General features: G+C 35.5%; 1 protein-coding gene and 1 pseudogene across 2 annotated transcripts in view; one reads left to right on the forward strand and one right to left on the reverse strand.

Annotated features, from left to right (window-relative positions):
- The first annotated feature begins 5,538 nt into the window (after positions 1–5,538).
- Positions 5,539–25,890, forward strand: part of Spata7 (spermatogenesis associated 7) — a 41,122-nt gene continuing 20,770 nt past the window's right edge. The window contains exons 1-5 of one of the 2 annotated variants that reach the window (XM_047541138.1): positions 5,539–5,710; positions 11,670–11,747; positions 14,203–14,298; positions 16,872–16,919; positions 21,001–21,134. In XM_047541138.1, the coding sequence (XP_047397094.1) occupies positions 5,692–5,710; positions 11,670–11,747; positions 14,203–14,298; positions 16,872–16,919; positions 21,001–21,134 (375 nt within the window). In that variant the 5' untranslated portion in view covers positions 5,539–5,691. The remainder of the gene's footprint in view (positions 5,711–11,669; positions 11,748–14,202; positions 14,299–16,871; positions 16,920–21,000; positions 21,135–25,890) is intronic. The other variant, XM_047541139.1, reaches the window with a different exon arrangement.
- Positions 10,494–10,561, reverse strand: LOC124978574 (uncharacterized; annotated as a pseudogene).

Genomic DNA, 25,890 nt, shown 5'->3' on the forward strand with positions numbered 1-25,890 from the left:
TGTCTGTTACTCTGAGCAACGTGTCTGAAATCTTTCTGACTTGATCTCAAGAACTGGGGCTTGAAGCAGGGGAGGGTCTTTGTACTGTCTCAGTTTCCCGGAAGGCCCTGGCCCTGTAACAGTTTTTCTACATGTGGATATCCAGTTTTCCCAGTACCATTTGTTAAAAATGCTATTGTTTTGCCAATATACATTTTTGGCACCTTTGTCATAAAACAGATGATTGTATTTATGTGGATTTGTGTGTGTGTTATTCTATTCCATTGATCTTCATTGATTTTATCCAATACCAAGCTATTCTGGGTACTATGGCTCTGTAGTATAATTTGAAGTTGGGTGTTGTGGTGCTCAGAATTGTTAAGCATACTCTTCTCCATTTTATATGAATTTGTGTGCATATGCAAACTACTTTTCCATTATTTTAGGTAGGATGTACATAAGCAAGTGAATTACATGAATTACAAAGTCACTGAAATCATTGTCTTGCTGCCCATTTCCTGATTTAGTGGAATCAACACTAAATCAGGAGTCAGAAAGCCGGGTTTACAGCTAGTTATCTTTTCCAGAAGTCTTTTCTGCAAAACAAGGGTTTTGGCTTAGAGATCACTAACATCCTTTCAATTCCCGAATTCTCTGCCAGAGTTGCTTAAAAATATATTAGGAAGGTTGGAGCATCCTTATTCATTTATCTTACATAAACATTCACTCTGCATGTTTCAAATGACACAGAAGAAGTCTTTCTGTGCCAGGCCCACCACCAGTTTCTATCTAGATTGTACCCACTATGAGAAATACCTCCTGACATCGCTTCTTGATCTCAGTGTTTTTCTTTAACCTAAGGCTGCCTATGGGTAAAAATCTCAGTGGACACTGAATGTTACATAACTAGAAGCTATTTACATAACACATTTTCTTACTGTTGGGCAACTTCAATTTTGCTTAAAAACATGAAAGTAATTGTTTGCAGACAAGCAAATGGAAGGTGTCAAAGTGGGTAAGAAAAATCATATATTTGAGTCAAGTCAGATATTGAACATATCTGAGGGGGATCCAGAGCCACCAACCCTCACCTCCATTTTCTAAGCTTACTTGCTCAAATATTTAAAGAAATTATTCTGAAGAAATTGTTAAAACTCCAAACTCTATTTTTTTAAAGTGGAATTACCAGGATAGAAGAACAACTTGGTTGTGGGGTGTTTTCTGTTTGTTTGTTTATTTGTTTAGCTTTGCTTTAAATAGTGAAGCCACTTGTAAACAGTTGCAGTGAGAATGCACCAAGTGGAGGTTATCAAACCTTTAGACCAAGCATCCTCCCTAATGTATTATAGCAACTGATTGGCAGTAGAACAGATAAAACGCTCTTCTCAAGCCATGGAGACAGGTTACCTAGGAACCACAGAATGATTAAGTCCTGTTCACAGAGATTTGTTCTCCTAATTGGATGAAAAGATTTAAAGAACACAGCTGGGAGAGATGGAGACATGGAGGATGGTGGCAATTACCACCGGGCTGTATCTGCACTGTTGGCAGCCTTCGCCAAAGGGTCACAATCTGAGTGAGACTTTTATTGGTAACAAGAAGTCAGCTAAGCTACCTAGAGTCACAAATTTGTTCTCACCAAATATATGAAAAAGGAAAATAAACTGTGGAATTAAGCATATTAAAAAATGAAGCAAAAACTCTATGTGGTTTAGATTTCTGAGAATCTTCATTGTCTAACGACAAGGTTATCTTTATATTCAGATAGCAGACTTCTATTTCTTCATTTGGGGTCAGTATATCCTATTATTACTCTCTTTTATCTACCAGTACTTCTATTAGGCACACATTGCTTTATGGAGAATTATGGTCATTCCTGTTCTCTCCTGCTTTTAATAATAAAATTAAGAAAAATCAAATTATAGATTGACAATGATGAAGATTGTTTTTAATCCATTAAGGACCTTTAGACAATAGAGTCATTTTTTTCCTGTTCTTGAAAAAATAACTCTGAATATATGTCATTAACTATAATTGGAAGGGCTCTACTTTGGAGTCATTTTTAAGAATGTTTTGTCAATTGCACCAGACAATCCTCGAATAATATTTGTTGGTTAATATTGCTTCCACAAGGCTGTTTTTCAGAATATGGAGCTTAAAACTTTCCTAAAGCCCCCTCTAGTGACAAACAGCAAATTAATCCATTATTTCATAATACCAACTAGCTCTAAACTTCCATTTTCTCATTTAGTTATTAGATGATCAATAGCTTTAGTATTTTGATTGGGGAATGACTGGATAGTTGATGGTTCAAATTCTCAATCATTCTTCAGTGACCAAAACCTAATTGATTTTGTTCTGAGACAGGTTAATGCAAAATGCATACACACACCGTTCAGTTCTATTTTTTTTATTTTGCCCTAGTGTGTACACCTTTAAAAATTCCCTAAATTACCCACATTTTTGTCTATCAGGAACTTGAAGAACTAAAATGTGTTCATAGTAACCCAGTGAATAGAAAAATAGTTTTGATCTTTTCCTTCTTGTTGCTTTTACTGCATTTGTTGATGATTTTCACTGATAATGCTCAGCAAAGAGACAAACATTAATTTCAGAAATCCTCTGACTTATTAAACTAAGGGTCATCTAAGAAGATATAAATTAAACATATAATAATATAGTATTTAAAATAACATTATATAAAAAATATGATAAATATAAACTATTAATAATTGTATTAGACTACATGTTATGGTATGTACAAGATACAGTTTCATTTATATCCCCATTTCCAAAGGCCTTAGAGCTCATCCAATAAGAGAGGTCTAACTGAACCATTAAAATAAGAGTACAAGAATAAAAGCTAAATTCCCAATAAAGGGAATCAAAGAGATCAATAAAAAAAACAGGGTGGGCAGGAGGATCATAAGTTTGAAGCCAGCCTCAGCAATTTAGTGAGGCCCTAAGCAACTTAGGGAGACCTCTCTAAACTAAAAGTGGAGTGGGGGACTGGGGATGTAGTTCAGTGGTTAAGAGCCCACGGGATCAATCCCCAGTACCAAAAAAAAGGCTACAAATAACATCATGACTGAACACAAATCTTGGTTTTGTGCTTCTTTCCTGCTAATTCAAAAAGAGAAACCCAATAATTGGCTTACACATGCCAGTTCATTAGGAAAGACAATATTTTTCTTTCTAAAATACCACCAATTTCTAAATATCAATAACAGAAATATAATATTTAAATAATTTCTGAACGTGAAATTCATGTTCATATATTCAATAAAAGGTCTTCAGAGTGCCTACTTTCCAAGGCCATTGCAATGGGTGTGATTCCCCAGTGGAAGGAGGTTCTTGAGCTTATTCTGCAATATGCTCATACCAGCTTTAAGCATCTGTTCAAGACCATAGATTACCTCCTGGGAGGAGCAACCGGAAAGGATCTTTTCTCTTATTTACATGTATGAGTAAAAGCAAAGAACAAGTTAAATGGCACTTAGAACAATATGTTGACTGTTCAAAGTGGAGAGAAACAGACTCTGTTGTAGATACATTCTTGAAAGAATTGAAACAAAATACTACTCAAAAGAGAAAGAAAGAAATGAGGATGGCCTTAGACAAAACTGAATACCAGGCAATGTTGTCTTCGGAACCCTGGCCAGGCTGCTGTCCTCTCCCAATTGTGGGGCCCCTTTCCAACTTCAAAGGAAAATCTATTTTTATCCCCAAATCTACTTTTATAAGAGGAGCTGGTGACACTTTCACGTTATTGAGTCCTCGTATTGCCTTTCCCAAGGGTATTTGCCCTTTAAGCTTTGGCTCTAATTCAATTTAATAGATGCTTACTGGAGACCTATTATATGCAAGGCATTTTTTAGCTACTAATAGTGGAATAAAAGCCTTCAGGATCCTAAGAAGGGATTTCAAGTAATAATGAGCAGGAAGGAAAGTTTTTGCTTTTCTGGGTGACATCTGACTCCCCTGCCCCTATATCCTTCCAAATGTTGTGACAGGAGAGTCATCTCAATACTTCCACATTCCTCAAATTTTGAATCTATTTTTTTTCCATACCTCATGTCTTGAACCATGGGTTCAGATGTTGCTATAATTTGTTTTCTGGTTTATTCTTCTTTCCTTGTTATAGGGTTCCTGACTTGATCCCTTACGTCAGACTCCCCTGATACTCAGTTCTTTTGAGACAGGAGTCTTAGAGAAAATTAACCTTTGTTGAATACCTCCTTGTATTTGTCGGCCACTGTACACATCAAACCTTGTAACCACAAAGTTAGTAGCAGAATTTACATTTTCAAAAAGGAAACTGGGACTCAGAGAGCTTTATAATCTAATTCAAGATTAAACTTGTAAGTGGCAGGAAATACACGAATTCTACAGATCTGACGCCAAAGGCAGTGCTCTTTCCACGACAGCAACATTTTTCAACTTTACTCCCCAGGGCATACTTGGCAATGTCTATAGAATTTATTTTTATTTTTATTTTTTGGTATGGCCAGGGATTGAACACAGGGGTGCTTAGCCACTGAGTCACATCCCCAGCCCGTTTTATTGATTTACTTTTACTTTTTAAATTTTTTTTCTTTTTTCTTTTAATTTTTGAGATAGAAGGCAGAATTTCTCTAAGTTGCTCAGAGTCTCTCAGTTACCGAGTCTGGCTTTAAACTTGGATCCTCCTGCCTCAGCCTCCGGAGCCAGTGGGAATACAGGAGGCTCTACAGACATTTTTGAATGTCGTGACTAGAAGAGGATTGCTCGTGGCATCTAGAGGCCAGGGACGCTGTTAAACATCTTACACTGCACAAGGACTGTCCACCGCATCCCCCCAACAAAGAATTATACATCCAGCCCAAATTTTCATAGAGTCAGCTGTTGAGAATCCACATGACAGAATGCTCTCTGCCCTATTCTGATCTCATTTCCAAGGATTCACAGGTAACTGCTTCAAAATTAAACAAATTTTATAACGCCCAGAATAAATCGATCCCTTATTCAGGTTATAGTTCTCTTCCATTATGCGGGAAAAGGACTGAGACCTTAAAAGGAGGCAGGGACAGGAGACAAGCTCAACTAGCAAAAAAGAAATTCAAACTGATGATTGAAGTTAAAGAATTAAGATGCAAACACGTAGATGTATTTCACCCCCGAGGCTTTCACTAATCCAAAAGTTCACGGACTGCTTTGAAATTTAATTATTTGAAACTGCTTAAATGTTACCCTGACCTCAAGTAACACTGTGTTTGACTTTTTTCTGGGACCCAGGGGACGGAGATGCCAGATGAGAGCACCTCCTCTCCCGGCTCTTCCCGCAGTGACAAAGCCTGCCAGGTGCTGGTGACTTGGCTCCTAACAGGAGTTCGCACTGTGGACGACTGGCAGGATCCCAGAGTAACAGACTGGCACCCGGGACCCTTTCCCGCGCTCCCGCCCTCCCACCCTTGCTGCATCCGCAGAAGCTCCGCCCTCGCCCAGAGAACCCGCGGGGGCGGGGCTGCTGGGAAGCACGTCCTCTGCGCGGTGACGTCACAATCCCGACGCTGTGGAACCAGCCCTTAGCAACCCGCCTGCTTACCGTCGCCCAGCGGCTGCCGCCCCCATTGGCTACTGTTTTCCAATCGTGCCCTGCCGGGGGTGGGTGCGGCCGGGGGAAGGGCCAAGGGGACCCAGGGTATCCCCACGACGGCTGCAAGAGGACTAAGCATGGATGGCAGCCAGAGAGGTAAAGGGCAGCCTCGGGTCGGGGCTGCGCGGGTCCGGGCCGCGCCCCTGGCGCTCGGGTGCTCCGCTTTTTCGCGTGCTGTCGCGAGCTCAGGGGCTCACAGGTCCGCTTCCTGGCCGTGCTTTTGCGTTTCCTGAGCTCACGGTGGTGCAGCCCCGGGAGCTCGGAGACAGGAATCCTCCTGGGCCCCCAAATCCAGCTCCCCTCTGCTCTGTTGGCCGTAGAGGTCAGATGCCACGCCTTAGAGCTCCTGACCAGGAATGCAGAGAGTACACACAGAGTTCTGGCGCATTCTGAGTACTCAGAACCTATGGAATCTCCCACTCAGTCAGTGACTGGTGCCCGCCAAAACTACTGACTAACCCAGAGCTGCTCTAATGTGAATAGGAGTCTCCCAGGAATCACGTTAAAATGCACATTATAGTTTATTAGTCCGATGGGCGGGGGTGGGGACGGAGGGCGGGAGGCTGTGATACTGTATTTTTAAAAAGCTACCAGGAGATGCAGTGTTGCTGGTCCGGGAACACAGTTTTAGTAACAAAAGACTAATCCATAATCACAACACACACCTGACCTTGACTGGGTATTCGGAGTTAAAGCAATCATTATGGCGGAATGGTCGAGGCCCAACCTTAACCATAAATCTTCACAAATCTGCCCAGTTCAATTTGCATCTTCTCCCTTTCTAAGCAAGTAGCGTTCTTTAAAAGCTAATAAGACAGCTTTCATATACCCTCTCCTTCTCTGTTCAGTGTTCTTATCTGTTTAAAGGAATGCCTTTCCATCATGCTATTGGCTGATTCCTAGCTTTGTGAAAGTATCTTTATTATGTAATCATTGATCAAAATAAGGACTATGCTGAATGTAGAAGCTGCTGATTAGCAGATTGGATTTTCTGGCACTGTAATAACCCAAGTTTTAGAAAAGTCAAACCAAAATACTTTTATGGTCTTCAGAAATTTTACAACATAAACTTAACGTTAAACCTTTGCTGTGTATCAAGAACTATTCCCTAACTATCTCATTTAATGCACAGAAAAAAATCTTGTTTGTAGGTATTACCTTATTTCACAGTGAATAAAATAAAGCAACAGATCTTAAGTGACTTGTTAAGGTCACAATTAAGAGGTAGAACAAGGTTTGAATCCAAGTCAGGAATATAAAACCTTAGAATCAGTGTTTTTACTTACAATAACATGATAGAGGTGGGGGTATGGGAAAAGGAGATATATATATATAGATATATATGTATATCCATATACAAATAACAGACAGTAAGCTCTTAGTATTTACTGTTCAATTATTTTAAAACTAGGTTTCTTTCAAAATTGTAAAACAATGTTTAATTATTTTAAAACTAGGTTTATAATTACCTAATTTAATTAGCTTCATTCTTAGGGTGTTATTAATATGCAATAATATCAAACACTGTTAATTGATTTTGTATTTTTAAAATAGATGTAATATTAAAATATCTGTGACAATTCTCATATACCATAGATTATTACTTATAGGTAACCAAAAATTTAGCCAAAACTTGAATGCTTTTTTAGTTGAAAATAAATTGTAGATTTCATGAGATTACTTTTAGTTATTTCAAAGCATAAAATGTTAATACACCTAAAGAAGAATTATCTTTTGACATTTTCATACTGTAATCACATTACAGACATCCTTTTGTGGGGTAAACCTGAATGGTGGTATAGGTTCCTGAAAAATAGTAGATCTTATTTATAATCTTTGTCTGCTATTAACTAGGTAAGTAATCTTCAGCCAGTCACTTTAGTTGTGAAGTTTAGTTATTTGCAATATGTAGCTAGTGGGGGTGAACTAGATAATCTGAAAGTGCTATTTCCCATTTCTTTGGGTAAAAGAAAAGATCGAGAATACCAAACTGCCACCTACTCTTAATCTATCATCAGTGACCTTTGGGAAAGAAAAAGGAGAAGAGACAACCTATGAATAAGTATAGATAACAAAGTGGCTTAATATGTTGGTCCTACAGAGATACTTACCAATGACTAGCAGATTCCCAACCCTCCAGTGTTCCTGGGAAACACCATCTTTTCTCAGTGGTGTTCCTTCCAGCTATCTTGGTAAAATTAAATTGTATAGGCAATGAAACTGCTCTCAGACTGAAGAATTTCATTATCCTGGCAATAATCTCAATTTCATGGACAGATTTTTAGTCCTAATCTAGTTAGAGAATAGTGTTCTTTTTCCTGCATTTGGTTTGAAAATACTTTTCCATGCCCTTTTGAATCATTCTGGGTCCATTCAGGGTATAGATATTTACAGTGATTTAGGCAAAGAAAGTTTAAGAAATTGTTAAACTATCAAAAAAGTATAACTATAAGATATAAGAAACTATGTGGTACCCTAAGGGACTGTACTCAAGGAAGGATAGATTTGCCAGGGAGCTCCCTTCCAAAAACTGGGGGTTCGGTTTCATTGGAGAAGGTGTGACCGTGCACATGCCCAGAGCTTTGATGCTGAGGAGTATTGTTCAAGGTCTCAGTCTGGGAAACAGACTTTATTGACTTGTTTATCCAAGTCACTGAACAAACAAGCAGACAACAAGGAAAGCAAGCCCAGGAGAGGATCCCATATCTAGAATTGCTACAGTGTTACCAAAAATGTTCACTTGTCAATTAAAAAAAAATCAGGACTCACATAAAGAAGCAGGATAGTATGACCCAGGCACAAGCAACAAAGCCTGCAGAGAGGTCCCAGGTGAGTTGTCTATTTTTCCTTTCAATTCTGCCAATTTTAAAATGACATTTCCCTGTGGAATCTTAGAAACCAATGCTAGGTGTACATTGAAGGTAAATAGATAACATCCTCAAAGTATATCTCATTTCCATTTTTGTTCATACCAGCATTTTATGCTAAAGAGATGCCAAATTGGTACCTGGGAACAGATTGAACTACCGTGTTCACAGCTACCTCCACAGGTAGAAATGGATGGGAAGGGTGTTTCTTCCATCCAAGGCAGTTTCACTAGGTTCCAGCTTTTCTTTCATTCTGACTTCTCTGGATATAAATGTGACTTACAGTAAAATGTGCATGTATTTGAATGGAATTTAGAGGTAATGAATTACATAGAACTGAGATATCTTCTCAGTCTGTTTCAGATGATATAGTATCTTAGAGAATGGCCCAAGTACTGAGCAATTTATTTTGTTCAGGACAGGGTTGCCTGTTGTAATAGTACATGCCTGTAATCCTAGCAGCTCAGGAGGCTGAAGCAAGAGGATCACAAGTTCAAAGTCAGCCTCAGCAACTTAGTGAGGCCCTAAGCAACTTAGCAAGACCTTGACTCAAAATAAAAATTAGAAGGGCTTGGGTTGTGACTCAGTGATTAAGTGCCCTTAGGTTCAGTCTCTGGTACCCAAAACAAACAAAATACGAGAAAAGAAAAAAAAAAAAAAAAAAAGAGTGTAATAGTAGTCCAGTAGCCCTTTGTGGTGGCAGACACCTGTAATCCCAGCAACTCAGGAGGCTGAATGAGGCAGGAAAATCACAAGTTTGAGACCAGCCTCAGCAACTTAGCAAGACCTGATCTCAAAATAAAAAATAAAAAATAACTGGTGATGTAGTTCAGTGGTAAAGCACCCCTGGGTTCAATCCCCAGTTTAAAAAAAAAAAAAAATAGTGTAAAAGTTAAGACTCAGGAAATAGACTGCACCTGAGTTCAGGTCCCAAATCTGTCACATCATAGTTGTGTGGTCTATCTTAACCCCTTTGTGCTTCATCTGCAGTGGGTAGTATGATAGTACTCATAGAATTATTATAAGAATTAAATGAATTTCTACCTACAAAGTGCTTAGAATAGATTCTGGCACCGTTAGTACTCAGTAAATTAGCATTTTGTCTCTGAATAGAGAAACCCAACTCAAACTAATTTAAGCTAAAATAAGAATGTTTTGACTTACTTTAAGAAAAACCTAGGGAGGGTAGAGCTTCAAACATGGTTGATTCCAGGTACTCGTTGTTACCAGGAATCTGTACCTTGGTTCCACATTCCTCTATACAGGCTTCATTCACAGACATATTCCTCTAATAAGGTGCAAGATTCCCACCGCAGTACCAAACTTGGCTTACATCCTTCACTGGACAGCAAGCCCAGTGAAAAGAGCATCTTTCCTAATAGTTCCAGTACAAGTCCTGGGATTGTATCTCTGACTAGACTTGGGTCATATATTATTGCTGATTCATCAACACAGCTGACCAGATTGGGGTTCTATATTCAACCCTAAGCAACAGAATCAGCTTTGTTTGAACCAGCAGGACTAAGAGTAGAGGAGGACAGGTTACCCAAAGGGAAGTGAACGTGATTTCCAGGTAAGAGGTATTGAATTCTGGACAGGCAGAAAGCTGGCACGTTTTCCTCTAGAGAAAAAAGGTTTTCTTGAAAGTTTATTAATTTTTAAAAAATACTTAGTTCTCAGACCTCCTTCTTTCCTGGTAGAAATTATGTTAATTTCACGACTGTCTTCATTACCAGCTCAAATGGTATCACCTCAACTGCTACTGTTCTAAATAAGTTATTTTTTTTCTTTCTGTCTTCCACCTATGATGTAGAAGGAGCTTTTTGGATTCTTCTATTTTTTTTCTATTTTTCTATCCTAGTAAGTTTCCCTCTCTGGATCTGGATTTTTAGTTCTCCTGCCTATTTCTTTAGTCATCCTTATTTCTTCTAGAATTTGTATGTGCCTTCCCCACTTTTTAAAAAAATTTTTTTAGTTGTAGATGGACACAGTACCTTTATCATTTTTTTGTTGTTGTTGTTCCTCTCCATGGAAATCTTTAGTAAAAGGTGAAAGATTTATGCAATCTGAAGAGAAACCAGAGTATTATCTTTTTTTTTTTTTAATATGATGCTGAGGATCGAACCAGTGCCTCATACAGGCAAGGCAAGTGCTCTATCACTGAGCTACAGCCCCAGCCCCTCCTCATTCCTTTATAGCCTTTAAAGCCCTTATGATAGCAAACCAACCCTCTTAAATTATCTCTGTCTTGGGAAGACTGTATTTGTATTTTGCATGTTAATTACATTTGACCCTGTAACTTGGCTTTTTGATTTTGAACATTACTGCTAAAAATGTAATCACTTTTTGGAGAAAGAAATTACCTGTGATGAAGCCTACATATAATTTTCCAATGTCCCATATATACTTAAAGATCAGAGTGTGCCTTTAAAGGAGATATTGAGTTTTCCATTACTAGAATTGCTTTTAAATATAGAATGGCACAGTGGCACGTGTCTGTCGTCCCAGTTACTGGGAGGCTCAGGCACGGAGGAGTGCTTGAGTTGTGTTTGAGACTAGCCTAGGCAACGCAATAAGCACCCATTTGGAATGACAAGAACAACAACAAAAAACCTCATAATTACATTATGTTTATATAGGATTCAGTCAAGAAGAAAGTGGGTTGGGCATTGATAAACCTTAAGACATCTTTTAGTCATCAAATTCTGATTCTGATTTTTATATATACTTATTTTAGACATATTAATGTCTAAATTATATAATTTCTAATTTACTTGAATACTTTGTGAGAGGATTAGTCTTAAAATTAGTTTTAAATACAGATAGCTGTGATTAAAATAGTTAATACAGATGTATTAACTCAAAATCTTTGTTGCATTGTCTCAAAACAATCAAAAAGCTAATGAGGTCTGTGGTGTACAAAATTAAGTCAGTGTGGATCATTTATCATTTTACCCAAAGAAACTAAAATCTCAAACTTTGAAAATAGCTTATTCTCTTAAAAGAGAAAACTTTTAATCTATGACTATAGAATTTTTCCTGTGTGATATATCATTGATGGCTAGTAATATGATTGAATGAAATATTAAATGACTTTAAAGATACATTTATTATTTTAAAAATATTCAGTATTGTTTTTTATGAATGTGGCATTTTGCTGATCCTAATTCATGTTTTTCTATTAAAAGTCAGAGCAACCTCTGTCCTTCCCAGATATGGTCCACCACCATACCTATTTAAAGGTCACTTGAGCACCAAAAGTAACGGTAAGTGAGGTACTTAAAATGGTAGCTTTGTTAAATGACTGTTTCCTGTATTTGCAAGTTATATGACTTGATGAAACAGTTACTTCATTTAATGGGTATTTGGACTTTGTACTACTAATTATAATTAAATGCTGTAGAAATTCTTTAGAGAATTTAGGATTTCTGATTTCAGACTAATATTGTGCCCTGTGTGTGGATTTGACTGCCTCCCACTTCCTACCACAGCTGGCTCTTTTGCTTTTGCCTAAAGACTATGCTGGTTAAGGCCTGCCTGCCTCTTAACAGCAGGATAAGTATCAGAGTTGACATAAGCACTGTGCAGAGAAAAGGAGCACTTGAGTGTACATTTTGTGTCCTTAGCAAATGTTTACAGACCTCTTTTTCCACTGGATTTCTAGGTCCTGTGGTAGTTGTATGTTTTAAAGCCTTCAAAGTAAATTTTCAATATTGACTTAAAAATACATTTTTATAATGGTAGCTCAAAAGTTGTAAGTTTGGGGCTGGGGTTGTGGTTCAGTGGTAGAGCGCTTGCCTGTCATGTGTGAGGCACTGGGTTCAGTTCTTAGTACTACATATAAATAAAGGTCCATTGACAACTAAAACAAATTTTGAAAAAAATATATAAATTTTTTAAAATGTTATGTTTGGGATTTTATGCAAAATAATTGAAACCTTTTTTTTCTCATTGTCACGTGAAAAATCTTTGATATTGTTACTTTAAGTGTGAAGGAAAGATCACATTTTCAATTACCTCACTTTTTTTTTTTTTTTTTCAAAGTACTGGGGATTGAACCCCAGGAACTCTTAACACAACATACATCCCTAACCCTTTTTATTTTTTAGCAGAATTTTGCTGGTCTCAAATTTCCAGTCCTCCTACTTCGGCCTCCCAAATAGCTCTTTGTATAAGAGTGTATATATAAAGATATGGAGAGATTGCATAAAAACTTTGAAAAGTCTTAAATAAAATTTTGACAGTAGATTTAAAAATATATGGACATGGAAAAGCAGAATGAAGGATGTTATGTAAAGCTTGTTAACTTTTTTTTTTAAAGATTGTAGACCTGGAATAGTCATTTAAGTATGATGTGCTTTGGTTCACATCCAAATATTGCATTCATTATCAACAATTGACTCAAGATCTAATTTATATACCTGTGCCTCAGTTTCTGCTTCTGTTAAATAGTGATAATAATGATTAAATAAGTTTTTGTTTGTAAAGAACTTAGAACAATGCATGACAAATGGTGCACAATCTAGAAATGTCTGATAGAACCTCATACTCACTGTATATGCATAGCATTTTCCTAGAAGAATTGATTTAAAAAGTAGTAGAGTGTATGTCTCGGGGAGAGGAGACTAGGTTTGGTGTAGAAAATTCATTTATTTTTCATTATTTTTATTATTTTTTATTATTATTATTTTTTTTGGTGGTGCTGGGGATCGAACCACAGGCCTTGTGCGTGCTAGGCAAGCACTCTACCAACTGAGCTATATCTCCAGTACCTTATTTTTCAATCTTTACATGGTGTTTTACCTGTTGAATTTTTTAACCATATGCATGTATTACTTCTCAAAAAACTTTTTAAAGTATAAAAGAGTTATGTCTGCATTTATACTTTATTCTTGTATGCAAATGCTTAACAGTTTCTAAAATTTCCTTTAAACAGTTTAGATGAGGGTAAAGCAGTTTAATGTCATGGACTTTTCATGTGATTGTACTTCTCTTAAGTTAGACCTGGTATTTTAAAAAGACTGCGGTAAAGAGATTTGTGAATCTTATTTTCAGGTGTAAAGTTAGAATTTGACTTTCCAAATAGAATCTTTAGGTTTTGTGGTTTGGAATTTAATTTCCCACACTCCATGGATTGCTCAATTTTTTTTTTTTTTTTTTTTTTTGACTACTAGGGATTGAACCCGGGGATGCTTACCACTGAACCATAATCCCCAGCCTTTTTTGTATTTTATTTAGAGACAGGGTCTTGCTCATTTTCTTAGGGCCACACTAAATTGCTGAGGCTGGCTTTGAACTTGCCATCCTCCTGCCTCAGCCTCCAGAGCCACTAGGATGATAGGCATGTACCACCACACCCTGTGGATTGCTCATGTATTAACATGGTAACATAATCAAGCAAGTACCTAAACAAATTGAGAGATATTGAAAAGAAATCATTTTGTAAATATAGTTATGGATTATATTCTAGAATCTCTTGCCCAAACCCTCAGACCTGAAAAACTTTTTCTTGGAAAGGTTTGGACCCAAGTAGTTCACAGCTTCATCATTGTTACCAGTGTGAGACAAAGGCTGGAACATGCTTGACATCATAAAGGTCTAAGTAATTGAATTTCAGAACATTTTATAAGACTGAGCTTAATAATCAGTAACTTGTTTATCTTGTGATGACTATTATATTAAATTTAAATATATAATGATTAAATATGTTTTAATTTTTAGCCTTTTGCACTGACTCCTCTTCTCTCAGACTAAGTACTCTTCAGCTGGTCAAGAATCACATGGCTGTTCACTATAATAAAATCCTTTCAGCCAAAGGTAAAAATGTGCAAATGTGAACTTTCTGTGCCAAATTTTACCCCCAACTTCAATTCTCATCATTATATATCTGTAGTATATCTGTATTTATAAAAGAATTTGTGTTTGTATACTGAGATGCAGTATTTATTTGTAGCAAATTCTGAATGCCATTTTTGGTAATTATATTTGAAATTTATCTAATACCTAGGTTATTTCATCTATGTTATCCATAATATTGTTATCAGACATTGCTATTAAAAGAAATTTATAATCTAGTTTTTATTTGTTTGTTTTAATCTAAGGAAGTTGTACAGAGATCCTAGCTACTGTTTTTCTTTTTGACTTTTTTTGTTGCCAGCTTTATTAAGAGATGTTATATATAATAAAATTCATTAATTATAAGTATACTTTAAATTTTTTGAAAATATTTATATGCTATAAAATGGGGATAATTCAGTATAGCTTGCAGGCCATATCCTCCTGCTACCTGTTTTTGTATAGCTCATGGGCTAAGAATAGTGGTGTTATGTTTTAGTTCTTGCAAAAAATAAAAAGAACAGTATTTTGTGGCATGTGAAAATAATATGAAATTCAAATTTAATTTTCCATAAATGCAATCATGTTAATTTTTTTTAAATTATTTTAGTTGTATATGGACCCAATACCTTTACTTTATTCATTTATTTTTATGTGGTGCTAAGGATGGAACATACTATCTCATGCATGCAAGGCAAGCACTCTACCACTGAGCTACATTTTTATACATATTGTCTATGGCAACTTTTGTACTAAAAGGCAAAGTGGACTAGTTATGACAGATTATATCTCCCTACAAGGTGGAAAGCATTTATTCTCTTTCCCTGTGCAGAAAAGGTTTGTTGGTTTCTTTTTTTTTTTTTTTTTTTTTTTTAATATCTGGGTTTTTTTTTTTTAATTGTAGATGGACACAACACCTTTATTTTATTTATTTATATGTGGTGCTGAGGATCAAAACCCAGTGCCTCACACATGCTAGGCAAGTGCTCTACCACTGAGCTGCAAACTCAGCCCTGGTCTGTGAGTTCATACCCTTAAGTGTATGTTTAACTTTTTCAGAAATTGCCAAGTTCTTTTTCCAGAGTAATTATACCATTTTTCATTTCCATTTCTTGTACATCCTTATCAACAGTTGGTCTTGACTGTCCTTTTTGGACATGGATATGTAGCAGTGTCTCTTCTCAGTTTTAGTTTGCAAATTTCCCTGATACCTAATGATCTTGAGCAACTTTTCTATTCTTATTTGCCATCTTTATGTCTTCTTTGGTGAAATGATATATTTAAACCTTTTTCCCATTTTAAAAAGTAAGTTTTTTGTCTGCTTAATGTTAACCTATGAGATTTTGTATGTTAAATGTAGGTCCTAAATCAGAAACATGTTTAAAAATATTTTTTTCCTAGTCTGTGACTTATCTTTTCATTTTCTTTCTTGTTTTCTCTCTGAGGCTAGGGATCAAACACAGGCATTCTGTTAACTGAACTATATCCCCAGCTCTCATTTTCTTTTTTTAATTCTGGAATAATTTTAGAATTACAGGAAAATTCAAAAATAGTACAGAGTTACCATATGCCTTTCACCCAGGTTCCCCAAATATAAAATCTTAAAAACCAGGAAATTAATATTGACATTATACTATTAACTGCAGACCTTATTTGAATTTCCCAGTTTTTTTACTGTGTAAGTTTTTTTTTATTATTTAAAGAACCAAAGTTTTAAAGTATTCATTCTTATTTTATGATTGTATTTTTAAATGGTTGAAAAAAATCAGACAAATAATGTTTGTGGCGTAAACTCATATGCAATTAAATTCAGTTTTCAGGTTTTCTTATAATTTATATTTTTAATATCCTGCTTAAGATATGTTTGCCTAAGCTTAGATCACTAAGGTTTTCTGAATTTGTTTTCTTCTATATGTTTTATAAGTTTGTCTCTTCTGTTTAAGTTCTTGGTCCATTTTGAGTTAATTTTTGTTTATGGGGATATAAAAGTCAATCTTTTGCCTGTTCATATCCATTTGTTGAAAAGGTTATCCTTTCTATATTGAATTCCTGGATACTGATTCTATATTGAATTTCTGGATTTTATCTTTGGATCTTTTAATCTATATGTCCATCTTTATGCCCATACAACACCGCCTTATTACCATTGAATTACAGTAACCTCGAAATCAGGTAGTATAAGTCCTCTATTTTGTATGTTTTCTTTTAAGCTTATTATAGGACTACAATTTTAAGTACACTATGGTGCATGATACAGTGATACAGGTATGTTTTAGGTCAGCAATGCTCTGAACACTTCTTTTTCAGTCTTTGTTTTGAATAGTTTATATTGCTGTGTTTTCAAGTTCACTAATATTTTCTTCAGCAGTATCTAATGATTGGTTATTCCCAACTAGTATATTTTTAATAAAAGATATTTTATTTTTCATCTCTAGAAATACAATAAAAGCAAAACAAGGAACTGCAAGTTTGGGGACTTTTTTGTCCACATTTGATATTTGTTGCTATTTATCAAGATTAAGAATATTATTAAGCAATGAATTTTTGTTTTTCAGCTGCAGTAGACTGCTCAATTCCAATAAGCGTGACAACCAGCGTCAAATGTAAGTAATTTTTTGATATATTGCCTCTTGAAAAGATTGTGATAAGATGCACACAGCTTAAAATTTTGACGTCATAACCATTTTTAAGTGTTCAGATCCGTGGCACTAAGTACATTTATAATACCATCATTCATCTCCAGAACTCTTCATCTTGTAAAACTGGAACTCTTATACCCATTAAAAAAGTAACTACCTGACAAGCCCCTGGAAACCACCATTCTACTTTCTATCACTATGAATTTGTTCTTTACTGTCTACTGTCTAACTCTATGAATTGCACTATTCTAATTTTCTCAAATAAGTGGAGTCCTACAGCATTTTTTTCCAACTGGCGTATTTCACTTAGCATAATATTCCCAAGATTCATTCATAATTCACTGTGTCAGAATCTCATAATAAAATTCCACTTTGAATAAAATTCCACTGTGTGCATGTACTACATTTTATTTATGTCTTCATTGGTTATTGAACACTTGAGTCACTCCTACCTTTCAGCTGTTGTGAACAGTGCTGTTACGAACAGGCGGCTAGGAACATGAATAGTGCTGCTGTGAACAAGAGAGACAGACACCTCTTTGAGATCCTGCTTTCAGATATTTGAGGGAATATCCCCCACACTCACACCTCTCTTTCTCCACCCAGAAGTAGAATTGTTAGATCATATGGTAATTCCATTTATAATTTTTTGAAGAACCAACATCCTGTTTTCTATAGCTGCTGCACCATTTTACAGTTCTCCAATCTTGCACAACATGCAGTTTCTTCATATGCTCCCTAACATTAGTTTTTCTATTTTTGCATAGTAGCCATCTTAGAGGTCTTGACGTATTACCTTTGAGAAAGCCTTTCTAACTTTTAAAAATTATCCATAAATAAAAGAGACCTATATTGTATTTCTAAGTTTAGGAACTTAGAATTAAGCCTGTATTTTGCCACTAAATTACTGTATGACTTTGGATGAATTATTTAACTTCTTCGGATTTTGTTTTTCCTACATAAACAGATTTGGATGATACTAAAAAGTTGGCCAAAGTTTAAGTTCTAGAATTCTATTATTCTCATTGCCCATGGCTTATTAAGATTACTGGATGATTTGTTATAAATATTATAACTTTATGACTCTTTTCTCCAGATAAATATTGGCTACAATTTATATCCTAATAGACTAACTGATAAACATGGTAGTTAGATATACTTAAAAAGTCATATAACATAGGATCCTGATATATCTACTTTTGGACCAAATATTTCCATTTTTAGAAATTTTTACTAAGGAAATAATCAAACCAAAAAAATGAAATTCATATTTAGTTACCATTTGAGGCCTTTGTTTGAAGTCAAGTCAATGTGTACTTAAAACATAATCAGAAGAGCCTAGCATGGTGGCACATGCCTGTAATCCCACCAGCTCAGGAGCCTGAGGCAAGAGGATCTTGAGTTCAATCCTAGCCTCAGTAACCTAGTGAGGCCCTAAGCAACTTAGCGAGACCCTATCTCAAATAAAGGATAAAAAAGGGCCGGGGATATGGCTCAGTGGTTAAGCACCCCTGGGTTCAAGCCCTGGTACCAAAATAAATAAATAAAATAGCCAGCGGCTAGGGTATAGCCAAGTGGTAAGCACTTACATAGTATGTGCTAGCCCCTGGGTTTGATCCCCAGCAGCACAAAAGAACATAGATATATCACCTGTGATTATCTTCCTAGTAATCACAGAAAAACTAAAGCATTATAAATTTTTCTGTGTGTGTGTGGTGCTGGGGATCAAACCCAGGGCCTTGTGTTTGCAAGGCAAGCACTCTACTGACTGAGCTATCTCCCCAGCCCAAGCATTATAAATTTTAAGCTTAGTATTTTCCTAGTTACTATTTAACTTTATATATAGTTTGAGAGAGGATTTCTATATTAAAAAATGCTAACCCAAGGTGGTCCATTCTCAATGGTGAGCAAATGAATGAGAGCATAGAAATGAATGGGAACATAGACTGGAAAAGTGCTCTTTGGGTGCAATTTAGGGAAGATCACAGATGGGTAGATCCATCTTCTTGTGTATCTTCCTGGGAAGAGGTAGGACTGATGGTGAACCACCTGCTGCCATTCATTGAGCACAGTGTCTTTCTCAGGCTTCCTGCTTGGCACTTTTTTTTCTTTTTCTTTTTCACCTCCAGATGGTGCTGGGGATGGAACCGAGGGCCTCACTCTTGCTTGGCAAGTGCTGTGCTGCTGAGCCAAATCCCCAGCACCGCACTTTGTTTTCAACTCCTTCCATTCCCTTTGTGTTTGCAACAAACCCTAGTGGTGTAGACAGTCATCTTGGAAGGAATCTTGAAAGTCAGATAGTTTTTATAGGAGGGAAAAAAGTCATTTTAGACAAGAGTAGAAACCTTTAAGTATATATTTTTAAAGATCAGTTTGACCACAGCACACAAGTTATATGGACAAGTCATTTTTCCTTGAACCATCTTTTTTTTGTAAAATAAAAGGTAATGAGGTAATCTTAAAGATTGTGATCCTTAATAATCTTTAAGATAATGAGATTAGATTAAGAGATAGTCTTAAAGTACTCTCAGATTTTTAATTTTCTGTGCTTTCTTCTGCAGCGTATTAGAACTTTTTTATAGCGCGCGCACACACACACACACACACACACACAGACAAACCCACATTTAATATTTACAAGCTTTGAAATTCTAAATCATTTGAATTAAAATGGTTTTACCCAGTTGTCAATGGATCAAATAATTCTCTAACTTTGTGTCAGCTCTAATTGGAAACCTTTGTTCAATTTTCATACTGGTATTACTTTCCCAAATAATAGTTTTATAAAAGAAGATTATCTTTTTAAGTTATATAATAAAAAGCCTATGCTAATCCTCCTATTCAGCTAATCTTAGATTTAAAATCCAATTTTGCCTTTTACATACCCACTATAGACCTGACCACCATGCACACCTGCCTTTCTTAATAATTATAGTTGAAACCTTAACTATACATATAAATTACCTTAGTTTGTTTTTTAAGCTTGTAAAAATTTTTATAAAGAAATTCTGAGGTCTGGGGTGGTGGCTTAGTGGTAGAGCACTCACCTAGCATGTGTGAGGCACTGGGTTCAATCCTCAGCACCACATAAAAATAAATAAAGGTATTGTGTACATCTACAACTAAAAAATATATTTAAAAAAAAAAGAATTCTGATTCAGATCAGAATGATTTTAAATTTGTAAGTGTTTTGTCCATTAATTTGGAATAGGTTTCCATAAAAAGAATGCTAGATCTTTAATTTTATATGAAAATACATCATCTTTCTAATAGTCAACCTTCTATTTAATTCTGAAATTTTACTATCTTAATCATTTCACCAGCTTTTATTTATACAGTGATGAGTCTTTGATAGCAATTCAATGCCTGACTTAAAGCACACTATATAGTGTAAAATCACTTTTCTGTCTGCTTTTTTAAATGACTAGCAATTAGGAGAAATAGAAGTCAGTTGCCTGATTGAAAATGTTTTTAAAATATAATGACTTTTTGAATTCATTGGTTTGTTATGAGTTAGGATCTCCATATGTGACCCACGCTGGCCTTGAATTCCTGGGCTCAAGCAGATCTTCTGCCTCAGCCTCCTGAGTAGCGGGGACTATAGGCATGTCCTGTCACACCTGACTGTAACATCATTTTTAAAAGTCATATAAAATTTAGCATTTTAATAGCATATGATGCTGATGACAATAGTTCATTTGGGGGAGAAGTCTGGACTAATTGACCTCTTTGCATCTAGAAGTTACATAGTCAGAAACAACATGTCAGACCTTCATTTCTCTATGAATATCTGCTAAGGAATTACTTTCTTATGCCCTTAGCCTTACATCATGTCTAATAAGCTCAATGGTTAATCCTTTTAGAATTTTTATAAATTTACATATTTGTCAGTATTTCTCTTTGTTCAGAAAAATATATGGATTTATTTACATAGCATAGTATAAATATTTTTTAGCAAGAAAAATGGTTTTTTTCATCTAACAAGACCAAATAATTAAATTTTCTATCCTCTTGCATATTTTAAAAGGTTTGTTTTCCACCTTAGATGCAGACCAACAACGAAGAGAGAAACTCAAAAAAGAATTAGCACGATATGAAAAAGAGTTTAAATTAACTAAAGCTGCATTGCAGGCCAATTCTAAAAATAATTCCAAGTCATTTTTTAACACCATATCAAAGGTAAGATGATATTTTTACTTTTTAAAGCAAATATTTCTGTGATACTTCAGTAGTGGTGCAGCCTGACTTTGGGATAACATTCTGCCATAGGTTAGGTTCAGCAAATTTTCACTATCGAGAACTTGATGTTTCATACGTTAGTTATCTCAGGCCACACAGTCTCTGTTACAACTACTCTGCCATTGGAAAGAGTCCGTAGGGTTTTTCGTGATTCCCTTCAAACTCTAGTTTTAAAAGTTCTCTCTTATTCCTAGTTTAATAAGAGGTTTTGTTGGTGGTGTTTTGTTGTTTTTTTTTCCTTTCTCGTGAATGAATGTTAAATTTATCTAATGCATTTTGCAGCTCTTGAAATGATGTGATTTTTTCTTTTAATCTGTTAATGTAGTGAATTACACTTTCTCATGTTAAACCAACTTTGTATCCCTAGTATAAACAGAACTTGTTCATGATCATGACTTTTTTATACATTGCTAGGTTCAGATACATTGTTGGATTCAGTTGCTAATATTTTGTCTAGGATTTTGGCATCTAATATGGATTTTTCTTTTTTCTATTCCCTGTTTTGTCATGCTAGCCTCATAAAATAAGCTGAGCATTCTTCCCTCTTTCTCTGTATGCTAGACTAGCTTATATAAATTATTCTTTCTTTGAACTTGATGGAATGCAAAATTTACATTTTTTATTTTTAAAATTTCAGCATTTACAAGAGTAGAGTAGGTAAGGAACCCACACGTTCCACCACACACATGCAACAGTGATCAACTCGAGGCCAGTCTCATTTTTTCTGTGTCCCTGCTTACTGTCCCCTTCTCAGATAATTTTGATGTGAATTCCAGATACTATATAATTCTACACATAAAGATTTTGGTATATATCTAAAAGGTAGACTTTTTAAAACCACAACTATAATACCATTCTTATGTTCTAAAGTTAATAATAATCCTTTAATATCATCAAAGTGTTCAGATTTCCCCCTTTGACTTATAAACATTTTTTAGTTTGTTAGAAGTAGGGCCTAATTTCAATAATTTGACAAGTCTTTTTAAATCCATAGCTTTCTCTCTCCCCTACCTTTTTATCCGTGTATATTTTATGTATTCCAGGGGAAACTGGGTTATTTTTCTTGGCTTAAGATTTTTGTGGACCATTAGGTTATGCAAATTTGAGCTGTGGTCTTATGTGGGGACAGCATATGATTTCAAGTTCTCAAAGGTCAATGGTTCCTTTCACTGCCAGGATTCAAAATAGGTAAGTTTCCTTGTAAGTCACCTCACTGGGGCATAGCCACTGAGCGGATCCCAGATGTACACTCATGGGCCCAGTCCCTGAGCTTTTTTTTCTGCTGCTAGCACCCATGATGTGGTAAAAATATGCCTGTTTGGCAAAAACCAGTTTCACTGCTCTGCTTACCAAGTACCAAGTACTGCATTTTGTTTTCCAGCTCCTTTCATTGAGGATGCAGGTGTGATTTATCAGTAAGCAGATAGAAAGATTAAGGGTATGTGTGCCATACTAATGGATCTGGGGTTTTGCCCTTTGAGAAATGTGGGGAAGCTATAGACCAGTTGTGAGGTTATATCCACATAATAGACTTTATAAAGACAACCTTGGCTGCAGTGTAGGGTGGGCTAATTATGAGACAGTTGTAGTAATCTGGGAAAGAAAGCTAAGACCTGATCTTAAAGCAGTGCAGACAGCACAAGGAAGACATTTAAGAGATATTAGAAAGGAGAATCCCCTGAAATTGTGACTGATTCTGTTCTGTGAAGGACAAGAGGCAGAAATTAAAGAGATCCCCAGGTTGCTGAGTTGGGCAGCTGGGAGAATGGCAGTATGTCATTATTGAAATAATGACAGCAGGATGAGAAGTGCAGGCTTCTTCAGGAGTGGGGGTAATATAAGGTGTGATGAGTTCACTTCTTGGGACACATTTGATTTGAGGTGCCTTTGGAGCATCTAATATATTCACTAGATAGTTGAATAGCTGCATCTGTGTCAGAAAAGAAATCTGGGCTGAAAATAGATTTGGGAGTCATCAGGGGAACAGTGAATATGATTGAGAACCCCCCCAGACTGTTTTCTAGATAAAAGTACCAAGAATAGAGCACTTCCTTTAGAATAAACCTGCTATATGCGCTATACTATAATTTGCCATCTGGGATCTGTTCATCAATGTTTGACTCACCAAATATATTTTCATTTTTAGGGAATGTGTTTTTTAAATGAAAATTTAAATATTTCTATTCTCCAACGTTTTGAATATAACTTAGTGATTATATTTCAAGATAAGAATGGGGTTTGTTAAAAACAAATTATATATTTCAATATGTCTCTGTATTTTTATATATCTATTATGTTTATAAAAAGTAAAAGAGTAAATATATTACTTATATATAACATTTTTATTTTCCTTAGGGTTTTCTATTCATTTTTTCTTTAGCTCCTGTAAACCTATAACTTGTTTGCCTCCATAAAATAGTTCATTTATGGTTTTTATATGTTTTATTAACTCCATTTAGAACTCACAGTAATTTGCCTGTGTTTTTTGACAAGCCTTGATGATAAATATTTAGGACACTTTTAAATTGTTAGTTTGAGCTGTGTATTTTGATAATTGGATATGTATTTTGACTAACAGACACTTACAACCTATATTCACTGAAAAAAATTGCTATAATTAAATAGAAAATACCAGCTGGGCATGGTGGCTCACACCCATAATTCCTGCAACTCAGGATACTGAGGCAGGAGAATAGCAAGTTTAATGCTAACCACAGCAATGTAGTGAAACCCTTTCTCAATTTTTGGAAAAGGGCTGGGATGTAGCTCAGTGGTAGAGTGACCTTGTATTCTATCCCCAGTATCACAAAAAGAAAAAGAAAGGAAGGAGGGAGGGGAAGAGGAAGAGAAGAAGGAAGGAAATGCTAACTTTGGCTCTGGACATCATGGCCATTTATGTGCATGAGATCTTCCCTTCTGATTGCCATACTTCCATGCTGCTTTTCTTCTCATACGGACCCACAAGCTGTCACTTTCAGGACCCTCTAAGCCCTTCCAGTGTTCCACACAGTGTCGTGCGCTACTTGGCCAGTGCTCCCATTTGGCTCACACTAGTATAGCACTTACTTGGTGCTCCTAAGATTAATGGAACATGTGGGTATGTTCTCTATTTCTGATAAATATATGAGACATTTTAAAAGCAGTATAAAAATGCTTTCAGTACAATTTGAGAAAAATACATATTTCTAAAAAAATATATAACAGTGAGAAGCAGGAGTGATTCATTTCTTCTTTTATAAAATATAATTTAAAAATTTTCACAAAACCAATGTTAGATTTTCAAATAATTTGTACTCATCCTATTCTGCAGTTGAATTCATTCTTCAACTGTTTTAAAATCTGACAGTTGGAAAATCTTTCTATATTATTTCTTCTGACATTATCCCTGAAAAGGAGTTAGTACTCAGTTGTTCTATAATTGTAAAATTGGGTGGGTGTTCTTGATATGCAAACATGATGAGTACATAAAGTATGTAATGATTAGTACTTTACATAAATTCTGAGTCACAGGAACAGTTTACAGCAGATTGCATCAGACTATAAGGATGACATAACAGTGAGTGATCAGATTACCACCAGACTTTTGGGTCTTATTAACATATAATTGATGAATTCTCTGTTTTCAGAACTTTACCATGATCTGCTATTCAAGTTGTGGAGAATTTACATGTTATATATATTCTGTGCAAATATCTATATAAACTTTTGATACTTGTAACTAAAGGAAACAATTATAACCCCAAAAAGCAGATCATTACAGTTGATTTCATGCTGTGTTCTGATTTCCAAGAAAAGAAAAAGTAGGACACAAGGTAGAGATTGTGAGATATGAAAATACAGAAAAGTTTTATGCTTACAGTCACTTCAGAAGCAATTTTTTCCAGCCCATATCAAACAGATAAAATTCTATTTCTATTTCTTTTTCTTTTTCCCTTTCAGTGGTGGAAAATAAATCCCAGGGCCGTGCATGTGCTAGGCAAGCACTCTACCACTGAACTATGTCCCCAATCGTACATTTCTGTCTTTAAAGACTCTCTTTGGTTTTTCATTTTAATAAAAAACCACTACTGATAAGATTTTCTTACAGGCAGTCAATCTAATGCCTTATGCATTTCTGTTTGCTCTGGTCTTACCTTATTCTGTTCTCTAAATGTAAATAATTCCTATGCTATTTAGTTAATAACCCTGTAGTATTTTTTCAGATTGTACTTAGAAATTTCTTTCCAAGAGCCCCAAACTCTTTGAGTGTGTATGCTGTAATGTGATCCTAGTTTGGAAACACTTTGTAAAACTGTTGTACTAAATCACCAAATAATGCCCTGGTGATTCAAAATTGAATGCCAGAATACTTACTTGATTTGGAAAGGAAAAAGGAGACTTGACCTATTTTAGAAAGTAGTCAGAATATCCAGTTTTCTGCAATTTCTTTACTTAGTAAAGAAATTTATTTAGATAAATCAGTACTTAGGTTAGCTGACCTGTTTATTACTAGGAAAGAAGTTTAAATCAGGTTAAGATTCCTTGCACTATAAAAAAATCTAAAATTGTATAATTTTCAAATGAGTTTTAAAAACAGATAGTATGATACTTGATAAAGAGCTTAGATTTTGCCTTGATTTGAATCTGTGAGATCCTGAACCTCAGTTTCTTCTTCTGTAAATAAGAGGGCTCGGGATTTAGCTCAGGGGTGCAGTCA

The sequence above is a fragment of the Sciurus carolinensis genome, chromosome 2 (assembly GCF_902686445.1).
Source record: "Sciurus carolinensis chromosome 2, mSciCar1.2, whole genome shotgun sequence".
Lineage (NCBI taxonomy): Eukaryota > Metazoa > Chordata > Mammalia > Rodentia > Sciuridae > Sciurus > Sciurus carolinensis.